Source organism: Ovis canadensis, chromosome X (assembly GCF_042477335.2).
Source record: "Ovis canadensis isolate MfBH-ARS-UI-01 breed Bighorn chromosome X, ARS-UI_OviCan_v2, whole genome shotgun sequence".
Classification (NCBI taxonomy): Eukaryota; Metazoa; Chordata; class Mammalia; order Artiodactyla; family Bovidae; genus Ovis; species Ovis canadensis.
This window is the reverse complement of record NC_091727.1, coordinates 5316672-5336251: the sequence shown is the minus strand read 5'-3', so window position 1 is coordinate 5336251 and position 19580 is coordinate 5316672. Positions and strand designations below refer to the sequence as shown.

Below are 19580 nucleotides of genomic sequence, written 5' to 3'. Positions count from 1 at the left end.
TGTTCCCTCAGTTCATCCCATTCTCTGCGTCTGCATCTCTATTCCTACCCTGCAAACAGGTTCATCAGTACCACGTTTCTCAATTCCGTATGTATGTATGAACATACAAGTTTTTCTCTTTCTGAGTTCACTTCAGTTCCGTCGCTCAGTCGTGTCTGACTCTTTGCGACCCCATGGACCACAGCATGCCAGGCTTCCCTGTCCATCACCAGTTCCAGGAGTCCACCCAAACTCAAGTCCATGGAGTCGGTGATGCCATCCAGCCATCTCATCCTCTGTCGTCCCCTTCTCCTCCTGCCCTCAATCTTTCCCAGCATCAGGGTCTTTTCCAGTGAGTCCATTCTTTGCATCAGGTAGCCAAAGTATTGGAGTTTCAGCTTCAACATCAGTCCTTCCAATGAACACTCAGGACTAATCTCCTTTAGGATGAACTGGTTGGATCTCCTTGCAGTCCAAGGGACCCTCAAGAGTCTTCTCCAGCACCACAGTTCCAAAACATCAATTCTTCGGCGCTCAGCTTTCTTCACAGTCCAACTCTCACATCCATACATGACTACTGGAAAAACCATAGCCTTGGCTAGACAAACATTTGTTGGCAAAGTAATGTCTCTGCTTTTTCATATGCTGTCTAGGTTGGTCATAAGCTTCCTTCCGTGGAGTAAGGGTCTTTTAATTTTATGGCTGCAGTCACCATCTGCAGTGACTTTGGCACCCCCGAAATAAAGTTGGCCACTGTTTGCAGTATTTCCGCACCTTTCTGACTTACTTCCCTGTATAGCTAGGCTCTCAGTCCATCCCCTTCTGTTCAGCTGGTATTTTCAAAATGTGTGTTTCTATTTATTCATTTGGCTGTGCAGTGTCTCAGTTGCAGCAAGTGAGATCTTTGATCTCCGTTGTGACACATGGGGTGTAGATCCCTGACAGGGTCTGACCCTGGGCGGCCCCCTGCATTGGGAGGATGGAGTCTTAGCTGCTGGACCACCAGGGACGTCCCAGTGCAAAACTCTCCTCCTCGGCCTGCAATTCCAGTTTGTCTGAGAGCCTTACTTCTGCCCATGCTGACTAAGAGCTGACACACACAGGCTCAGTTCCCCGTCTTCACATCTGACCGTTTTCCCTCCTGATGGAGGAAGACAGCTGTGAGACCGCGATTTGCTTCCTGTGAGCCTCTGACTCCTTTCTCCAGGTCTGCTCTATTATAAAAGCTCTTCTCCATGGAGGCTTCTCTTTCCTCCCTGACACCCCTCTTAGGAATTTTTTGAGCAGCCGGTTCACTTGGCTCTTAATGAGGCTAGTGCCTAATTAACCCTGGTCAGAGTGACACCAAACTGCAATGACAGTTTCATACATAGAGGAATCTGTATGTGCTAGAATGGCTTTCAAAACAAAGAAGAAGCGTTTCAATTTAAGGATGGATCAGTCTGTGCGTCTTATTCACTGTGTCCTAGGGTGTGTCCTGAGCTGGCCTGTCTGGCCTGAGGTCTGTGTGTGGAGTCCCTGGGCATAAAGCGACATCACTGGTTCCTGAACACGGCAGAGGAAAGCACTACTATTCTACTCGGTTGGCCACAAAGTTAGGAAGATGTTATGGAAAAACTTGGAATGAAGTTTTTTGCCAACCCAATATTTCAGGATGATAAATCACAGAGCAAGTGAGGAAAACCTTAAGGAAACAATTGTATTAGTTCAGTTCAGTTCAGTCGCTCAGTCGTGTCCAACTCTTTGCGACCCCAAGGACTGCAGCACACCAGGCCTCCCTGTCCATCACCAACTCTGGGAGCTTGCTCAAGCTCATGTCCACCACGTTGGTGATGCCATCCAACCATCTCATCCTCTGTCGTCCCCTTCTCCTCCTGCCCTCAATCTTTCCCAGCATCAGGGTCTTTTCCAGTGAGTCCGTTCTTCGCATCAGGGGACCAAAGGGTTGGAGTTTCAGCTTCAGCATCAGTCCTTTCAATGAACACCCAGGACTGATCTCCGTTAGGACAGACTGGTTGGATCTCCTTGCTGTCCCAGGGACTCTCAAGAGTCTTCTCCAACACCGCAGTTCAAAAGCATCAATTCAAAAGCAAACGATTGTGCAGATGATTATAGTTCTGTGACAGGATTTGAAGGTCTGAATTAAAGTAATGCGGGAGAACAGATATACAGTTAATGCCCTTTTAAGGACTTCTTAAGAACATCACAGAGTGGTAGTGGCCCTCTGAATCTATCAACAGTGGAATCGACACAGATGATGGTGTGGGGAAGAAAATGGAATATTACTCAGTCATAAAAAATGAGATAAGGCATTTTCAGCAACATGGATGGACCCAGAGATGATCATACTAAGTGATGTAAGTCAGCCCCCTCCTCCCACAAAACCAAATGGTGCGTGACGTAACTTTTATGTGGAATTTTAAAAAATGGTGTAAGTGAGCTTTCTTACAAAACACACAAACTCAGAGCTAGGAAACAAACTTTTGGTTACCAAAGAGGAAAGAGGGAGGGAGGGATAAATTTGAGTATTTGGGGATTAACAGATACGCACTACGCCTGAAACTAACACAGCATTGTCAGTCAAGCACGTGTGTGTGTGTGTGTGTGTGTGTGTGCACTCAGTCTTGTCCGGCTCTCTCTGGCCCCATGGACTGTAGCCCGTGGACTGTCCACGGGATTCTCCAGCCAAGAATACTGGAGTGGGTTACCATTTCCTCCTCCAGGGGATCTTCCAGAACCATGGATAGAACCCACGTCTCCTGCATTGGCAGGCGGATTCTTTTTCACAGAGCTACACTGGAAGACCCAAATCACGTATACTCCAATATAAAAAAAAAAAAAAATTTAATTGGAAAGAAAAAAACCTATGGAATTGCCAGACCACTCATTCTGGGGAGAAGCCAATCCCCAGGTGAGTAATGGCGTTTTCAAGCTGACTTGGTTCAGTGACGATGGGCTTAACCACGAATTTGGGATCAGGTTTGAGGGTGGGGGGGCAGGACTCCCCAAGGTCTAGAGTTTCATAGAGATGCTCCATCTCTATGGTGGAGTCTAAGGTAAAGGAGGCTTCCCAAGTGGCTCAGTGGTAAAGAATCCACCTGCAAGGTAGGAGACCCGGGTTTGATCCGTGAGTCAGGAAGATCCCCTGGAGGAAGGCATGGCCACCCACTCCAGTATTCTTGCCTGGAGAATTCCATGGACAGAGGAGCCTGGTGGGCTACAGTCCATGGGGTGGCAGAGTCCAACGTGAGTGAGCACACACAAGGTAAACGCAAATGAGCTGGATGAGCAGAACCCCACTCCAAACTCAGCAGTGGGGTCAGAGAAGAGGAAGGGCATGATTAACAACAGGGCATCCTTGGGAAGCTGTGGTCTAGATGCGATGGAGTTGCTTTCCTACAAAGGCGACGTGGGAACCCTTGGCACATGGCTGAATGCAGCCCAGTTGGGAGCTTTGGGAGAAAGGTGAGATTTGGGGACTCTATTTAGGAGGTGGCGGGACTCCCCTGGTTTTTAAAGGAGAAACAAAAGTGTAAGAACTGAAGAGATATCAGCAGGAGGAAGCTCCCAGGTGGGTTATTCAGCCATGCGATGTGGTGGCAGAATGTTCTGTCCTGAGGGGATATTTGGGGAAGAATTGTCCTCCATGAAGTGCAGCTGAATAGGTCTATAGGCAGAGAACTCACGTAGGCAGTGTTGCGTTGTGGCTGGAAAGAATTCTTAACTGAGCAGCATTCTGTAAGGGCTCAGCGTGTCTCGTCGGCTCCAGGAACCACAGGATCAGGGGACCCTCTGGCCTCCAGAAGCAGGTGACTGTGCGTGTGTCTCTGACCCGCCGTGAACTGGGAGGGAGCCAGCTCCACATGCAGGGGCCACGGCAGCATGGACGTCTTCCCAAGAGAACGAACACATCATTTCAACCCCCAGAACATCCCACTGAGAAGTAACCAGAGCCAAACGACAGTTTAAATATATGCCTCCCTTTTTCCTTTTCCATCGGTGGTATGTCTTGATTCTGTCCAGTTACCCCTAGCTTGTGAATTACAGCTCAGTTGGTAAAGAATCCGCCTGCAACACAGAAGACCCCGGTTCTACTCCTGGGTCAGGAAGATCCCCTGGAGAAGGGATAGGCTACCCACTCCAGTATTCCTGGGCTTCCCTTGTGACTTAGTTGGTAAAGAATCCACCTGCAATGCAGGAGACCTGGGTTCCATCCCTGGGTTGAGAAGATCCCCTGGAGAAGGGAACAGCTACCCACTCCAGTATTCTGGCTTGGAGAATTCCATGGACTGTGTAGTCCGTGGGGTCGCAAAGAGTCAGACACGACTGAGTGACTTTCATTTTCACAGTATCTGATATGTTTCTTGCACATAATGGCTAGCAGGTAAGTTTTCAAACTAATTAGAGAACAGGGTTGGCAAAAGTGAATGGATTTCTGTTATTTTAAAAATTCTCCCATCCATAAAATTCCATTTGATACAAAGCTGAATAATCTGCTTAGATTTAAACTTATTGTTAATGAAATCACATCATCTTTGATCCACTCAAATTTCGATCAGATTTATTTTTCCCTCTCTCCATTTATTCAGGGAGTATTTATCAAAGCTGATAAGCTCTGAGTAGGATTAGCAACTTGAAGAAGATCCCTGTTCTCAGGAGAAGTGAAGGTAGGAAGATTTCAGATGATAAAAAGAGAGAGAGAAAAGGAAAACAAATCTCCCTGAGAGCAGAAAGAAACAAGGTCCATCAATAAAGGAATGGACACAGAAGATATGGTGCATGTATCCAGTGGAGTATTACTCACCTGGAGGAGGAAATGGCAACCCACTCCAGTATTCTTGCCTGGAGAATCCCACGGACAGAGGAGTCTGGTGGGCTACAGTCCACGGAATCACAGAGAGTCAGACACAATTGAGCAACTAATGCATAAAAAATGAATGCGATGATGCTCCCTGCATCCACACAGATGTACCTGAAGATGATCAAACCCACTATATACTCCAATATAAAATTAGAAGTCGTAAGCGCTTTCTGCTGGGATGCACAACCCAGCAACATGCCTTTCCCCAACCTCTGGTTTCCCCAGTAACCAGGCAGAGCGTTGGGAAATGCTGCCTCTTGTGGCCACTTCCTGTAACAACAACTTAAAACCAGGCCTGGACGCTTGGCCCGCAACGCTGTAAAAGACACCTGCCCTCAAGAAATGTCCTGGGGAAGAGCACCGAGAAAGAATTCCAAGTAGGGCCCGTTTTTAAGCATCCCAGGTGGTGCCCGCGGTAAAGAATCTGCTTGCCAATACAGGAGTCACAGGTTCGATCCTTGGGTCAGGAAGATCCCCTGGAAGAGGAAACGGCAACCCATTCCAGGATTCTTGCCTGGAGAATCCCACGGACAAAGGAGTCTGGAGAGCTACAGTCCATGGGGTCACAAGGAGTCGGACACGACTGAGCACACGCATGCATGCAAACTTAATTTGCGGTATATATCAAGAGAAATATGGCTTCCTTGAGCTGTTGCCAAGCAAATTCTGGATGTGCTACTCCCTGCAAAATAGAGTTAAGTGTACTGAATCTCCAGGATATAGACTGCCATTGACTTGCTTTCAGTTTTATTCAACGGCCAATAAAATTGGGACATTTACCTGGCACCCTTGAAAATGTTTCTACCACCCATAAGGCTCCCTCACCTCCTCCCTCCTGCCCGAGCTCCGTCGGTCAGCACCACCTGCACCCAGCTCCCTGTCTGCGGCGTCTTTGTCCCCCTAAGCTGCCTTCCCTTTCGATTTTCTTTTCTTTATTGTTGTTACAGGAGGAGAGTCTGCAAGTAGTGCTGTGTCTCAAAAAAGCATCTCATTACAGCGCTGGGTATGCATAGCAGTTCTAGAAGTTTCCCTCTGTCCTTTTTATATCTTTAATTACACTTAAGCGTTTCAGGAATCCATTATGTATCGTAATCAAACATCATCTTGCCTTGTGTGTCTACTCCTGTTTCTTATCTAGACGTCTAAGACGACTGGAGTATTTTTACCTATTGTAACTGCATCCTCTCTGGTTTTCCTGGAAGAGACATCTCCAGGGCCTTGGAGCCTGCCAGTGGAGTGAGTTGCCCAGTTAACCATAGTGCTTCTCTGACAGTAAACAAGAGAGAAGATGGAGACAGAAGCTCAGACTGGTATGGACAGACAAACCTAGCTTCTGATCCTCTCTTAGCTGGTAATAAGACACTGATCTCCCGAAACAAAGTCTATTCGTCTCGTGAATATTAAGAGTTATTTTGAAGTTGTTATGGTGACAAACATGAGAAAGGATAATAGCCCAACAGATCTGTTGTCTAGCCGCTCAGTTGTGTCTGACTGCCTGTGACCCCATGGACTGTAGCCCGCCAGGCTCCTCTGTCCCAGAATTTCCCAGGCAAGAATACTGGAGCCGGTTGCCACTTACTCCTCCAGGGGCTCTTCCCCACCCAGGGATGGAACTCGCGTCCCCTGCATGTGGGTTCTTTATTCCTGAGCCGCTCAGCAAGCCCCAACAGACTTGTAATCTTTCCCGTAAAAATAGCGAATTATTCAGGCTCCTCTTCAGAGAGGGGGCACCAACCAGGACAGACATGGCCTCCTTTGCCTTTCATCCTAAAATGCATGTCAGTGCCTTTGTATGTTTGTCAATCATAAATGCCATCTGGACGTTTAGGGGCCAAAATTCCAATCAACTTTTTTCTCTCTTGCAGAAATTCATTATCTATACAGACTTCACTGTTGAAGTCACCTTGACGTAAGGAGGAGAGGGGAAGAATGGAACCTGAAAATAGGTTTAAAGTTCCTTTCAGTGTAAGATGATTTGTAAAGGGAAAGGTTTTTGTGACCTTGCAAAACTCTGATGCCTTTGTTTTGAGATACAGGCAAAGATAAAGTAGAGCAGGGATTGTCACAGAGACAAAGCGTCCTTACAAACCTACAAACGCAGTGGGCTTGTCCATATGTGACTTCAGGAGGGAGACAGACCAGCTTATTAATTAATGTGTGCATGTTTGTATTTTGTTGTTGTTATTTTTCAGTTGCTCAGTCGCGTCCGACTCTTTGTGACCCCATGGACCACAGCACGCCAGGCTTCCCGGTCCATCACCAGCTCCCGGAGTTTACCCAATTTCATGTCCATGGAGTCGGTGATGCCATCCAACCATCGCATCCTCTAGTCACCCACCTTCTCTTCCTGCCCTCAGTCTTTCCCAGCATCATATATGTATGTGTGTGTGTGTGTGTTTGTGCACAGTAATTCAAGAATCCATTATGTACCATAGTAAAACCTCTTCTTGCCTTGTGTGTCTTATGAAAGTGAAAGTGAAGTTGCTCAGTCATGTCCAACTCTCTGTGACCCTCTGCTACTTAGCCCACCAGGCTCCTCTGTCCATGGAATTCTCCAGGCAAGAATACTGGAGTGGGTTGCCATTTCCTTCTCCAGGGGATCTTCCCGACCCAGTTGAACCGTCTGAGCCACCAGGGAATCCCTTGCATGTCTATACGTATTTCAAATCTAGATTTCTAAAGTGACTGCTATTTTTACCTGTTTAACTCCATCCTCTCTAGAATTATATATAAATGTATATATACACACACAGACACATACACGGATGGACACCCTACTTGATACAAGTATAAGGAACATTTCAAAGAGAAAAGGGAACATCATCTTTTTCCTACATGGAAACTTTCTTACCAAAGTTAGAGACGAGAAAAGTACATTTTCCTCCTAAAAGAAAAAAATTCTTGACTTTCTCAAGTGGAGATTCCATACTATCGTTTATTTCCTCCTGTGATATCTTAGGTGTGGGTTGTGGTTAAGTCACTCAGTCGTATCAAACCTGTAGCCTGCCAGGCTCCTCTGTCCATGGGATTCTCCAGGCAAGGATACTGCAGTGGGTTGTCATGCCCTCCTCCAGGGGATCTTCCTGACCCAGGGATCAAACCCAGGTCTCCTGCTTTGCAGGCCTATTCTTTACTGTCTGAACCACTAGGAAAAGCTCAATTATTCCAACACCAGCTGCTAAAACAGAAGCAAAGCCAGCAGTCATATTTACTCAACACTGTTTTGAAGCTGAGCATCCACTGCTACCAATAATGTCTTTTCCTATAACACACCAGAATGAATCAATGGAGTTGTGGTCATTTGTCAAACTCTCAGATGTAAATAATGATATTACATAATATGGTCCAGACAGCGTGCTAATAGGAAATAAACGTGGAACTTTATAATATTTTAAAATTGTACGAATAGTTTTGACAGGAACTAATTTTTTAAAAGCAAGAAGACTAGAGATACAAACACACAGAGAGAAGGGGCTGCCTTACCAAGCCCCACATAAAATAATGAAATCATTGATTAAATGAGAAGATTCAATGATGCCTAAAGGAAGTCATTATCTAGGAGTCTTCCTGCCAACTTGAGACGTGTGCTTCATTTGATTAGTACTACAAACTAAAAGAAAATAAGACAGCACAAGAATGAAGCTCTTAGCCTTGCCTTTCAGTCCCACCATGACGCGGGTGTGAGCAGGCAGTGACAACGGGGAGAACAGAGAGCAGGCCCCATGAAGCACTAGAACCTGCAGCTGAAAACCTGGGCTCACACTACATTTTACAAGATGCACCAGGCTTCCCACGTGGCGCCAGTGGTAAAGATCCCGCCTGCCACTGCAGGAGATGCAAGAGACGCGGCTTCCATCCCCGGGTCGGGAAGATCGCCTAGAGGAGAACGTGGCACCCCACTCCACTGTTCTTGCCTGGAGGATCCCATGGACAGAGGAGCCTGGCAGGCTGCAGTCCACGGGGTCGTGGAGAGTTGGACACGGCTGAGCGACTACACAACCACACAAGGATCAGAGTCCGGCTTCGGTGAGGACTGGAGTCAGGCTTTACTGAGGTCCACAGGCTTTACTGAGGCTTCACTGGGGAACATAGCAGGTTTTATTCAGGACCTGTCAGGAGTGAGAAAAATCAGAGTCAGACAGTATTGAAGATGAGGTCAGACGAGTGGGGATAAGAGTTCAGATGTACGGTGAACCAATGTCTGGCTATATGAGGACCACAGTCAGGTTTTCGTGCGGACCAGATGCAAGCGTTACTGAGGACTACAGTCAGGATTGTATGGACCAGAGACAGGCTCTAAATACAGGTCCAGAGTCACGCTTTATGACAGACAGAGTCAGGCCTCAGTAGACTCAGGCTTTATTTAGGACCAGTGAAGAGGAGCTAAAAAGCCTCTTGATGAAAGTGAAAGAGGAGAGTGAAAAAGTTGGCTTAAAGCTCCACATTCAGAAAATGAAGATCATGGCATCTGGTCCCATCATTTCATGGGAAATAGATGGGGAAACAGTGGAAACAGTGTCAGACTTTATTTTTTGGGGCTCCAAAATCACTGCAGATGGTGACTACAGCCATGAAATTAAAAGACGCTTACTCCTTGGAAGGAAAGTTATGACCAACCTAGATAGCCTATTCAAAAGCAGAGACATTACTTTGCCAACAAAGGTCCATCTAGTCAAGGCTATGGTTTTTCCAGTGGTCACGTATGGATGTGAGAGCTGGACTGTGAAGAAGGCTGAGCGCCGAATTGATGCGTTTGAACTGTGGTGTTGGAGAAGACTCTTGAGAGTTCCTTGGACTGCAAGGAGATCCAACCAGTCCATTCTAAACGAGATCAGCCCTGGGTGTTCTTTGGAAGGAATGATGCTAAAGTTGAAACTCCAGTACTTTGGCCACCTCATGCGAAGAGTTGACTCATTGGAAAAGACTCTGATGCTGGGAGTGATTGGGGGCAGGAGGAGAAGGGGACGACAGAGGATGAGATGGCTGGATGGCATCACTGACTCGATGGATGTGAGTTTGAGTGAACTCCAGAAGTTGGTGATGGACAGGGAGGCCTGGTGTGCTGCGATTCATGGGGTCGCAAAGAGTTGGACACGACTGAGGGACTGAACTGACCTGAACTGAATGTCAGACGTTAGGAGGCGCTGCAGACAATTTCATTAGGGCAGGAATGAGGCTTTCATGGATGTGAGAGCTGGACTATAAAGAAAGCTGAGTGTCAAAGAATGGATGCTTTTGAACTGTGGTGTTGGAGAAGACTCTTGAGAGTCCTTTGGACTGCAAGGAGATCCAACCAGTCCATCCTAAATCAGTCTTGAATATTCATTCAAAGGACTGATGCTGAAGCTGAAGCTCCAGTACTTTGGCCACCTGATGTGAAGAGCCAACTCACTGGAAAAGATCTTAATGCTGGGAAAGATTGAAGGCAGGAGGAGAAGGAGACGACAGAGGATGGGATGGTTGGATGGCATCACCGACTTGATGAACATGAGTTTGAGTAAACTCTGGCAGTTGGTAATGGACAGGGAGGTCTGGCGTGCTGAAGTCCATGGGGTTGCAAAGAGTCAGACACGACTGAGCGACTGAACTGAACTGAGGCTTTAGTGAGGCTTTTAGGAAGACCAGTTGAGGCTGTAATGAGTACCACAGGCTATATTGCCTCAGGGTCAGGCTTTAGTATAGACTAACAGTTGGGCTTTCATGAGAATAAGAGCAATGCTTTAGCGAGGACCAGGCTGAGGGTTTTGTGAGGACCAGAGTAGACTTTGTGAGCACCAGATTCAGGATTTATTACGGATGAGAGTCGACCTTTAGTCGGACCAGACTCAGGCTACAGTGAAGTCCAGAGTCAGATTTCGCAACGACCAGATGGAAGCTGTTAGTGAGGACCAGAGCCAGTCTTCAGTGATGAATCGAGTCAGGATTTAGTGAGGGCCACAGTCAGGCATGAGTGTGGACTGCAGTAAGCGGGTAGTTAGGTCCGGAGAGAAGTTTTAGTGAGGAGGAGTATCAGGCTTGAGTCAGGGCACAAAGAGGGTACAGTGTGGACCAAAGTCAGGTTTCCCTGAGAACCAGGGTCAGGTCTGACTGAGGAGCAGAGTCAGGCCTTACTGAGGACAGGTATCAGGCCTGACTGAGGACCTCAGGAGGCTTTATGAGGACCAGGGTCGGCCTTACTGAGGACCAGAGTCAGGCCTCACTGAGGACCAGAGTCAGGCCTCACTGAGGACCAGTGTCAGGCCTGACTGAGGACCTCAGGAGGCTTTATGAGGACCAGGGTCAGGCCTTAATGAGGACAGGTATCAGGCCTGACTGAGGGCCTCAGGAGGCTTTATGAGGACCAGGGTCAGGCCTTAATGAGGACCGGTGTCAGGCCTGACTGAGGGCCTCAGGAGGCTTTATGAGGACCAGGGTCGGCCTTACTGAGGACCAGAGTCAGGCCTCACTGAGGACCGGTGTCAGGCCTGACTGAGGACCTCAGGAGGCTTTATGAGGACCAGGGTCAGGCCTTAATGAGGACAGGTATCAGGCCTGACTGAGGGCCTCAGGAGGCTTTATGAGGACCAGGGTCAGGCCTTAATGAGGACCGGTGTCAGGCCTGACTGAGGGCCTCAGGAGGCTTTATGAGGACCAGGGTCGGCCTTACTGAGGACCAGAGTCAGGCCTCACTGAGGACCGGTGTCAGGCCTGACTGAGGGCCTCAGGAGGCTTTATGAGGACCAGGGTCGGCCTTACTGATGAGCAGAGTCAGGCCTTCCTGAGGACTGGTGTCATGCCTGACTGAGGATCTCAGGAGGCTTTATGAGGCCACGGTTAGGCATTACTGGGGAAAGGTGTCAGGCCAGACTGAGGACCCTGGGAGACTTTATGAGGAGCAGAGTCAGGCCTTAATAAGGACCGGTGTCAGGCCTGACTGAGGACCTCAAGAGGCTTTATGAGGACCAAGGTCAGGCAATACTGAGGACCATAGTTAGGCCTTACTGAGGACCGGGGTCAGACCTGACTGAGGACCTCAGGAGGCTTTTTGAGGGCTAGAGTCAGGCCTTACTGAAGACCAGTGTCAGGCCTGACTGAGGACCGCTGTCATGCCTGACTCAGGACCTCAGGAGGCTTTATGAGGACCAGGGTCAGGCTTTACTGAGGCCAGAGTCAGGCCTCACTGAGGACCTCAGGAGGCTTTATGAGGACCATGGTCAGGCCTTACTGAGGAGTGATGTCTGGCCTGACTGAGGACCTCAGGAGGCTTTATGAGGACCGGTGTCAGGCCTGACTGAGGACCGGTGTCAGGGCTGACTGAGGACCTGTGTCAGGCCTTACTGAGGAATGGAATCAGGCTTTACCCAATCCAGTACTCAATAAAGCCTCAATTGGACATTACTGAAGCTCGAATGTGGTCCTCAGTAAGGTCTGGCTTTGGTCCTCAGAAATCCCTGATTCTGGTCCTCAGTAAGTCCTGACGCTGGTCCTCACTAAGGCCTGACGCTGATCCTCACTTTGGACTGACTCTGGTCCTCAATAAGGCCTGACTCTGGTCCTCGGTAAGGCCTGACTCTGGTCCTCGGTAAGGCCTGACTCTGGTCCTCAGTAAGGCCTGACTCTGGTCCGCACTAAGGCCTGACTCTGGTCCTCAGTAAGGACTGACTCTGGTCCTCGGTAAGGCCTTACGCTGGTCCTCATAAATTCCTGATTCTGGTCCCAGTAAGGCCTTACTCTGGTCCTCGGTAAGGGCTGACACTCGTCCTCGGTAAGGCCTGACGCTGGTCCTCACTAAGGCCTGACTCTGGTCTTCAGTAAGGACTGACTCTGGTCCTCAGTAAGGCTTGACTCTGGTCCTCAGTAAGGCCTTACGCTGGTCCTCATAAATTCCTGATTCTGGTCCCAGTAAGGCCTTACTCTGGTCCTCGGTAAGGGCTGACGCTCGTCCTCGGTAAGGCCTGACGCTCGTCCTCGGTAAGGCCTGACGCTGGTCCTCACTAAGGACTGACTCTGGTCCTCGGTAAGGCCTGCCTTTGGTCCTTGGTAAGGCCTGACTCTGGTCCTCATAAATCCCTGATTCTGGTCCTCAGTAAGGCCTGACTCTCATCCTCAGTAAGGCCTGACGCTGGTCCTCACTAAGGACTGACACTGGTCCTCAGTGCACATGGAACATTCTTCCGTATAGATCACATCATTGCCCACAAATGAAGCCTTGGTAAATTTTAAAAATACTGATCCCATTTGAAGCATATTTTGTGTCCACGGTGCTTTAAGATTAGATAGCTACTACACAGAAAAAAACTATAAAAACTGAGACACACGGAGCCTGTATAATAATAAAAATAATGCTTCTGAATAACTAAGGGGCCACAAAGAAATCAGAGAGGAAGAGTAAAAATACCTGGAAGCGAATGACAAAGCATGAGCACTGAAAACCTATGGGATTCATCAAGGCAGTACTAAGTGGGAAGTTTTTCTTTTTTTACATTGCTTAAAACCTTGTTTAAAATTCATAGAATGAATGTTCCAAGTCTTTACCCAATTCATCTGCACAAACAGAAGTTTTAAGAAAGTCTCTTAGATGGAAGTAAGCTTGATTTGCTGAAACATTTGATACTGAAATATGTCAAGGACAAAATTTGAAAGCACTCATCAATTAAGATAAAATGTCAATGGAGGTATCACAGTCATGCATATGTATGAGATGAATGACAATGCATCCGAATATATTTGAAATGTACTTACAAAGTGTATTTTGAAATGCAAAGATCCTGTTTGCCTTCCTCAGCCTTTGACAGAATGAGTCCACGGAAATAAATGAAAATGTAGAGAATATGTACACAGTGATCAATAATCTTTGTTAATAGTTAAAAATTAACTTGTCTGCCTTTGAAGCAGAAAATATAGTTTCTGCTTTTACAAGTATATGTGCGTAGATTCATCAAAAGAATGATGCCTTAGGTGATAAAGAATGTTATAGTCATTTTTTCAGCTCAGTTTTTGAAAAGAAATAATTCTGAAAGTATTCTTTGATCTGAATATACACACACACTTTGATGACAATATAGTAATCACAAGTGTACCATCATCACATTGAGCAGGAGCAAACCACATTCCCCCCAGAACAGGAACTGAAATACCCTTAAAAGTCTTCCACCGAAAATACTTGAGTGGGGTGGTAGGGACGCCTTTCAGAGTGGGTAAGAAATATGTTTCGTGTTACAAACCAAAGTTATAGGCTGAGAGTTTGAATCCCAGGCTGCCTGACTCTCATCTCCAATTCCATCACTTTCTCTGCTGTCGAACCAAGAATAAGCCAACAGAGAAGATGATTAAGGCAGCAGATACTATGAGGCTAATTCACACAGATGCAGGCGGAGTGGAAGATCCCATGGACGGAGGAGCCTGGTAGGCTACAGTCCATGGGGTCGCAAAGAGTTGGACACGACTGAGCAGTACTTTGGCCACTTCATGTGAAGAGTTGACTCGTTGGAAAAGACTCTGATGCTGGGAGGGATTGGGGGCAGGAGGAGAAGGGGACGACAGAGGATGAGATGGCTGGATGGCATCACTGACTCAATAGACGTGAGTCTGAGTGAACTCCGGGAGTTGGTGATGGACAGGGAGGCCTGGGGTGCTGCGACTCATGGGGTCGCAAAGAGTTGGACACAACTGAGCGACTGAACTGAACTGAACTGAGCGACTTCACCTGGGCGGATGCTATCTGTACATGCAAGCAGAGGAAACAGGGGCCTCCCTGGTGGTCTAGTGGTGAAGACCTAACCTTCCAATGCAGGGGGCATGGCTTTTGTCTCTGATTGAGGACCTAAGATCCCATATGCCACGTGGCCACACACAGACACACACAATAGGAAACATCTTTGCAGGCAGTGATCAAATGTCACACAGCCACTGTCTAATGAACTGCTGGTCGCTCCCTGTTCCTACACTGTACACTGTACTTTGTGTACTAGAAAGATGCTATATATAATTATTTTTAATTTCATAAAAACAAAAGAGAAATCTGAATGATTGTGAGCCTGGAAAATCCATATTTGAATCGATCAGGAAAACAGACAAGGCTCTGTAAAACTCGACGAGAAGGCCCCCAAAAAAGGCAGAAAAGGGCACCAACAAAATTAGGCATGAGAAAGTGACCTGGGCAGACCCAGAGATCAGATTCAAAGATTTAAAAGGCAATACAATACACACACCCCTAGGGATAAATCGTGAAATTTTAGCAAAGTGGAGAATATCCTTGAAAAATATAAATGACTAAAATTAACTGAAGAATTTTAGAGGAAGTGAGAAATCTGTGCAAATTTAAAAAAAAGGGGGAAATGAACCCAAAAGGTAGTGGGGAGGGGATGATGGTCAAGGCCCTGGGGTCACATAGATTTACTGATGCGGCTTTGAGTTCCTTCAAGTTCAAAGAGTAAATAATATCAATCCCCTGACTACATGTAATAGACACAGACACACACACATACACACAGGACAGGGGGGATTCCACTATATTATCAGAGGTTTGCATATCTCTGATGGGAAAATCCGATGAATCCAGAGGAGAAAGCAGAGTTCAAAGCAGTATATTCAACTCTGGGGAAAACAAAAAAAAGTCCATTTTTATCTTCTTCAGAAATACAAAGAGCAGAACAGCTACAAATGGAGCTGGTCCCCTGGGAAGGGGAGAGAGAAGGCCAAGGAGCAAGTGGAATCCCAACCCACCCTGTTCTCAGTTACTCGTGCAACAGAATGGTCCGTTGAAGACCAGGGTCATTCCCCTCCATGGGCTTTCCCCGAGCTCAGCCACTTGTCTACATACCCAGAACCCTCCGTCATCACAGCTGGTTTCACGTGATGGTCTTCTGGGGGCCTGGAGGGCATACTGATACTGGGATCTCACCATCAAAAACTCTGTAGACTGTAGCCCACCAGGCTCCTCTGTCCCTGGGATCCTTCAGGCAAGAATACTTGAGTGGGTTGCCATGCCCTGCTCCAGGGCATCTTCCTGATCCAGGGATCAAACCCACGTCTTCTGCATTGCAGGTTGATTCTTCACTGATGAGCCACCAGGGAAGCCCCTATCTTATACATACTGTCAATAGTGTATATATGTCAATCTCAATTCATCCAGCACAGGCAGTTCTACTCAACGCTCTGTGGTGACCTAAGTGGAAAGGAAATCCAAAACAGAGGATGTATATGGAAGCAAAGTGAATGTCTGATTCACTTTGCTGTACACGGAAACTAATGCAATATTGTAAACCAACTATACTCCAATAAAAATTAATTAAAAACATAACAATCCTCATGACTACCCTATGAGGTAAGTGTCATTATAAACTTCAAAACAAAAAACAAAAACATTCTCATGGGGAATAACCTGGAGTGTGGTCTGGGCATCCAGACTGTTGAATCGGGTATGCAAGTCTGAGAACAGCTGGCTTAGAACTCACCCAGACATGGTGAGGAGGTGCAGGTTCTGCTGTGTTGACTGCCTGGGAGGCTGTGTCCTAGCATGCTAAGTTGCTTCAGTCGTGTCTGACTCTTTCCAACCCCAAGGACTGTAGCCCAGCAGGCTCCTCCCTCTATGCGACTTTCCAGGCAAGGATCCTGGAGTGGGTTGCCATGCCCTCCTTCAGGGGATCTTCCCCACCCAGCAGTCGAACCTGCGTCTCATTGGCAGGCAGGTTCTTTACCACTAGCTTCCCTGGTGGCTCAGAGGGTAAAGCATCTGCCTGCTATGCTGCAGACCTGGGTTTGATCCCTGGGTGGGGGAGATCTCCTGGAGAAGGATATGGCAACCCACTCCAGGATGCTTGCCTGGAAAAGTCCATGGACGGAGGAGCCTGGCGGGCTACAGTCCCTGGGATCGCAAAGAGTCAGACAAGATCAGTCTGGTGGTGATAGGTAAATAACTCCCAGTTCCTACTGATGCTGCTGGTCTGCAGACCACATTTCCGAATGGCAGGGGACTTGGAGGTCCTACCTTCTCCTGCCTCCTGTGGGGGCCTGTGGCGACATTCCTTCTCCCCAGCCTGGGTCTCAGTTCATGACAGTCATACCTCAGTGGAAAATCCATGCTCAGTACAGAGATTCCACAAGCTTCACCTTGCAATCTCCCCACTTAGAAATACCAGTCTTCAAGCCTACACATCCACCCTTCCTTCTTGTAGCCACACACCACCCAAAGAAGTCCCCAGAGGGGTTAGGGTTAGAGTGGACTTCTGTGCCCCCCGCCACAACTATCCCCCTCTCTCAACCATTATCCATAGCCATGGCGAACTAAACCCTTCTAGGCAGGAGGAGGCTGTGTCTTGTTACAAAGAACGAAATAATGCCATCTGCAGCAACATAGGACTGTCCTACTGAGTGAAGAAAGTCAGACACAGAAAGAGAAATATCATATGACAAGCTTTGCATTTGGAATCTAAAAAGAAATGATGATATGAACTTACTTACAAAACAGACACTCCCAGACTTGAGAGAATGATATTATGGTAGTGAGGGGTAAGGATGGGAGGAAGGGATAGTATTGGGAAGGAAATTTTGCTCAATACTCTGTAATAACCTTATGGTCCCCAGCGGGGAAGGATGGGGGAAGGGACAGTTATGGAGTCTGGGATGGACATGGACACACTGCTGTATGTAACATGGAGAACCAGCAAGGACCTGCTGGACAGCTCAGGGAGCTCTGCTCAATACTCTGTAATAACCTTATGGTCACCAGGGGGAAGGATGGGGGAAGGGATAGTTAGGGAGTTTGGGATGGACAGGGACACACTGTTGTATGTAACATGGAGAACCAACAAGGACCTGCTGGACAGCTCAGGGAACTCTGCTTAATGCTATGAGCCAGCGTGGATGGGAGGGGAGTTTGGGGGGAGAATGGATAAGTGTGTATGTATGGCTGAGTCCCTGTGCTGTTCACCTGAAATCATCACAACATTGTTAATTGGCTGTACCTCATTACAAAATGAAAAAGTTTAAAAGAAAATTAAATGGAACTAGGCTATGTGTCTCCCAGCATAACCCACCACCAAGGAGGGAAAACATGAATGTCTATTTCTGTCTTCTCTTTCAGGGACTGCACCCAAAACTCCCTCCTGGCATTAAAACACCTCAGGAAAAATAAGGTTCGTTTTCTCATCTTTCAGCTCTTCCATTTTCCCCTTAAAGCAGGATTTCTTCACATCTCTGCGGTGACAAGGGTCTTTTCTAGGTCCCCACTGACATCCGTGCTGCTGTTGGCAATACAAAACTCAGTCTGCAGTCAATGAAACCTTAACACACACACACACGCATGGCAAAAAAAAGTACAGATGATCTTCCATGCCGAGCATAGAGACACAGAGAAGAGATCAAAGGTATGGGCACCAAGGGAGAAAGGGAAGAAGAGTGGGATGAACTAGGAGGCTGGCACAGACACATATACAATATTGATGCTATGGATGAAACGGATAACTCATCAGAACCAGCTGTATAGCACAGAGAACTTTACTCAGGGCTCTGAGGTGACCTAACCGGGAAGGAAATCCGAAAAAGGGAGGAATGATATGTACACGTGTAGCTGACTCACTTTGCTGGATGGCAGAAACTAGCACAGCATTGTAAAGTAGCTATATACTCCAGTAAAAAAAAATTTTTTTAAAAGATGAAATCTGTTGGAGTGAAGGTTCTCAAACTAATGGTTCACTGCCTTTTCCTGGATGCCCAGTGGTACGTGCAGTTAGTTACCTGTGCATTAGTTCCCCTGAGGTCGGGTAGTTCAGTTCAGTTCAATTCAGTCGCTCAGTCGTGTCCGACTCTTTGTGACCCCATGAATCGCAGCACACCAGGCCTCCCTGTCCATCACCAACTCCCAGAGTTCACTCAGACTCGCGTCCATCGAGTCCATGATGCCATCCAGCCATCTCATCCTCTGTCGTCCCCTTCTCCTGCCCCAGTCCCTCCCAGCATCAGAGTCTTTTCCAATGAGTCAGCTCTTCGCATGAGGTGGCCAAAGTACTGGAGCTTCAGCTTTAGCATCATTCCTTCCAAAGAAATCCCAGGGTTGATCTCCTTCAGAACGGACTGGTTGGATCTCCTTGCAGTCCAAGGGACTCTCAAGAGTCTTCCCCAACACCACAGTTCAAAAGCATCAATTCTTTGGCGCTCAGCCTTCTTCACAGTCCAACTCTCACATCCATACATGACCACAGGAAAAACCATAGCCTTACTAGACGGACCTTAGTCGGCAAAGTAATGTCTCTGCTTTTGAATGTACTATCTAGGTTGGTCATAACTTTTCTTCCAAAGAGCAAGCGTCTTTTAATTTCATGGCTGCAGTCACCATCTGCAGTGATGTTGGAGCCCCCCAAAATAAAGTCTGACACTGTTTCCACTCTTTCCCCATCTATTTCCCATGAAGTGATGGGACCGGATGCCATGATCTTCATTTTCTGAATGTTGAGCTTTAAGCCAACTTTTTCACTCTCCTCTTTCACTTTCATCAAGAGGCTTTTTAGCTCCTCTTCACTTTCTGCCATAAGGGTGGTGTCATCTGCATATCTGAGGTTATTGATATTTCTCCCGGCAATCTTGATTCCAGCCTGTGTTTCTTCCAGCCCAGCGTTTCTCATGATGTACTCTGCATAGAAGTTAAATAATCAGGGTGACAGTATACAGCCTTGATGTACTCTGCATAGAAGTGCTGTCAGTTATCTATCCCCTAAGGTCAGTTAGATATCCGTCCCCTTTGTACAGGGCTTCCCTGGTGGCT

The 19580-nt window shown here is 47.3% G+C and overlaps 1 protein-coding gene across 1 annotated transcript in view; it reads left to right on the top strand.

The window, feature by feature from the left end:
- PNPLA4 (patatin like phospholipase domain containing 4) overlaps positions 1-19580 on the top strand; it is a 125032-nt gene that overhangs the window by 96133 nt on the left and 9319 nt on the right. Inside the window, exon 7 of the mRNA XM_070289702.1 lies at positions 17904-17955. Within this exon, the coding sequence (XP_070145803.1) occupies positions 17904-17954 (51 nt within the window). The 3' untranslated portion in view covers position 17955. The remainder of the gene's footprint in view (positions 1-17903; positions 17956-19580) is intronic.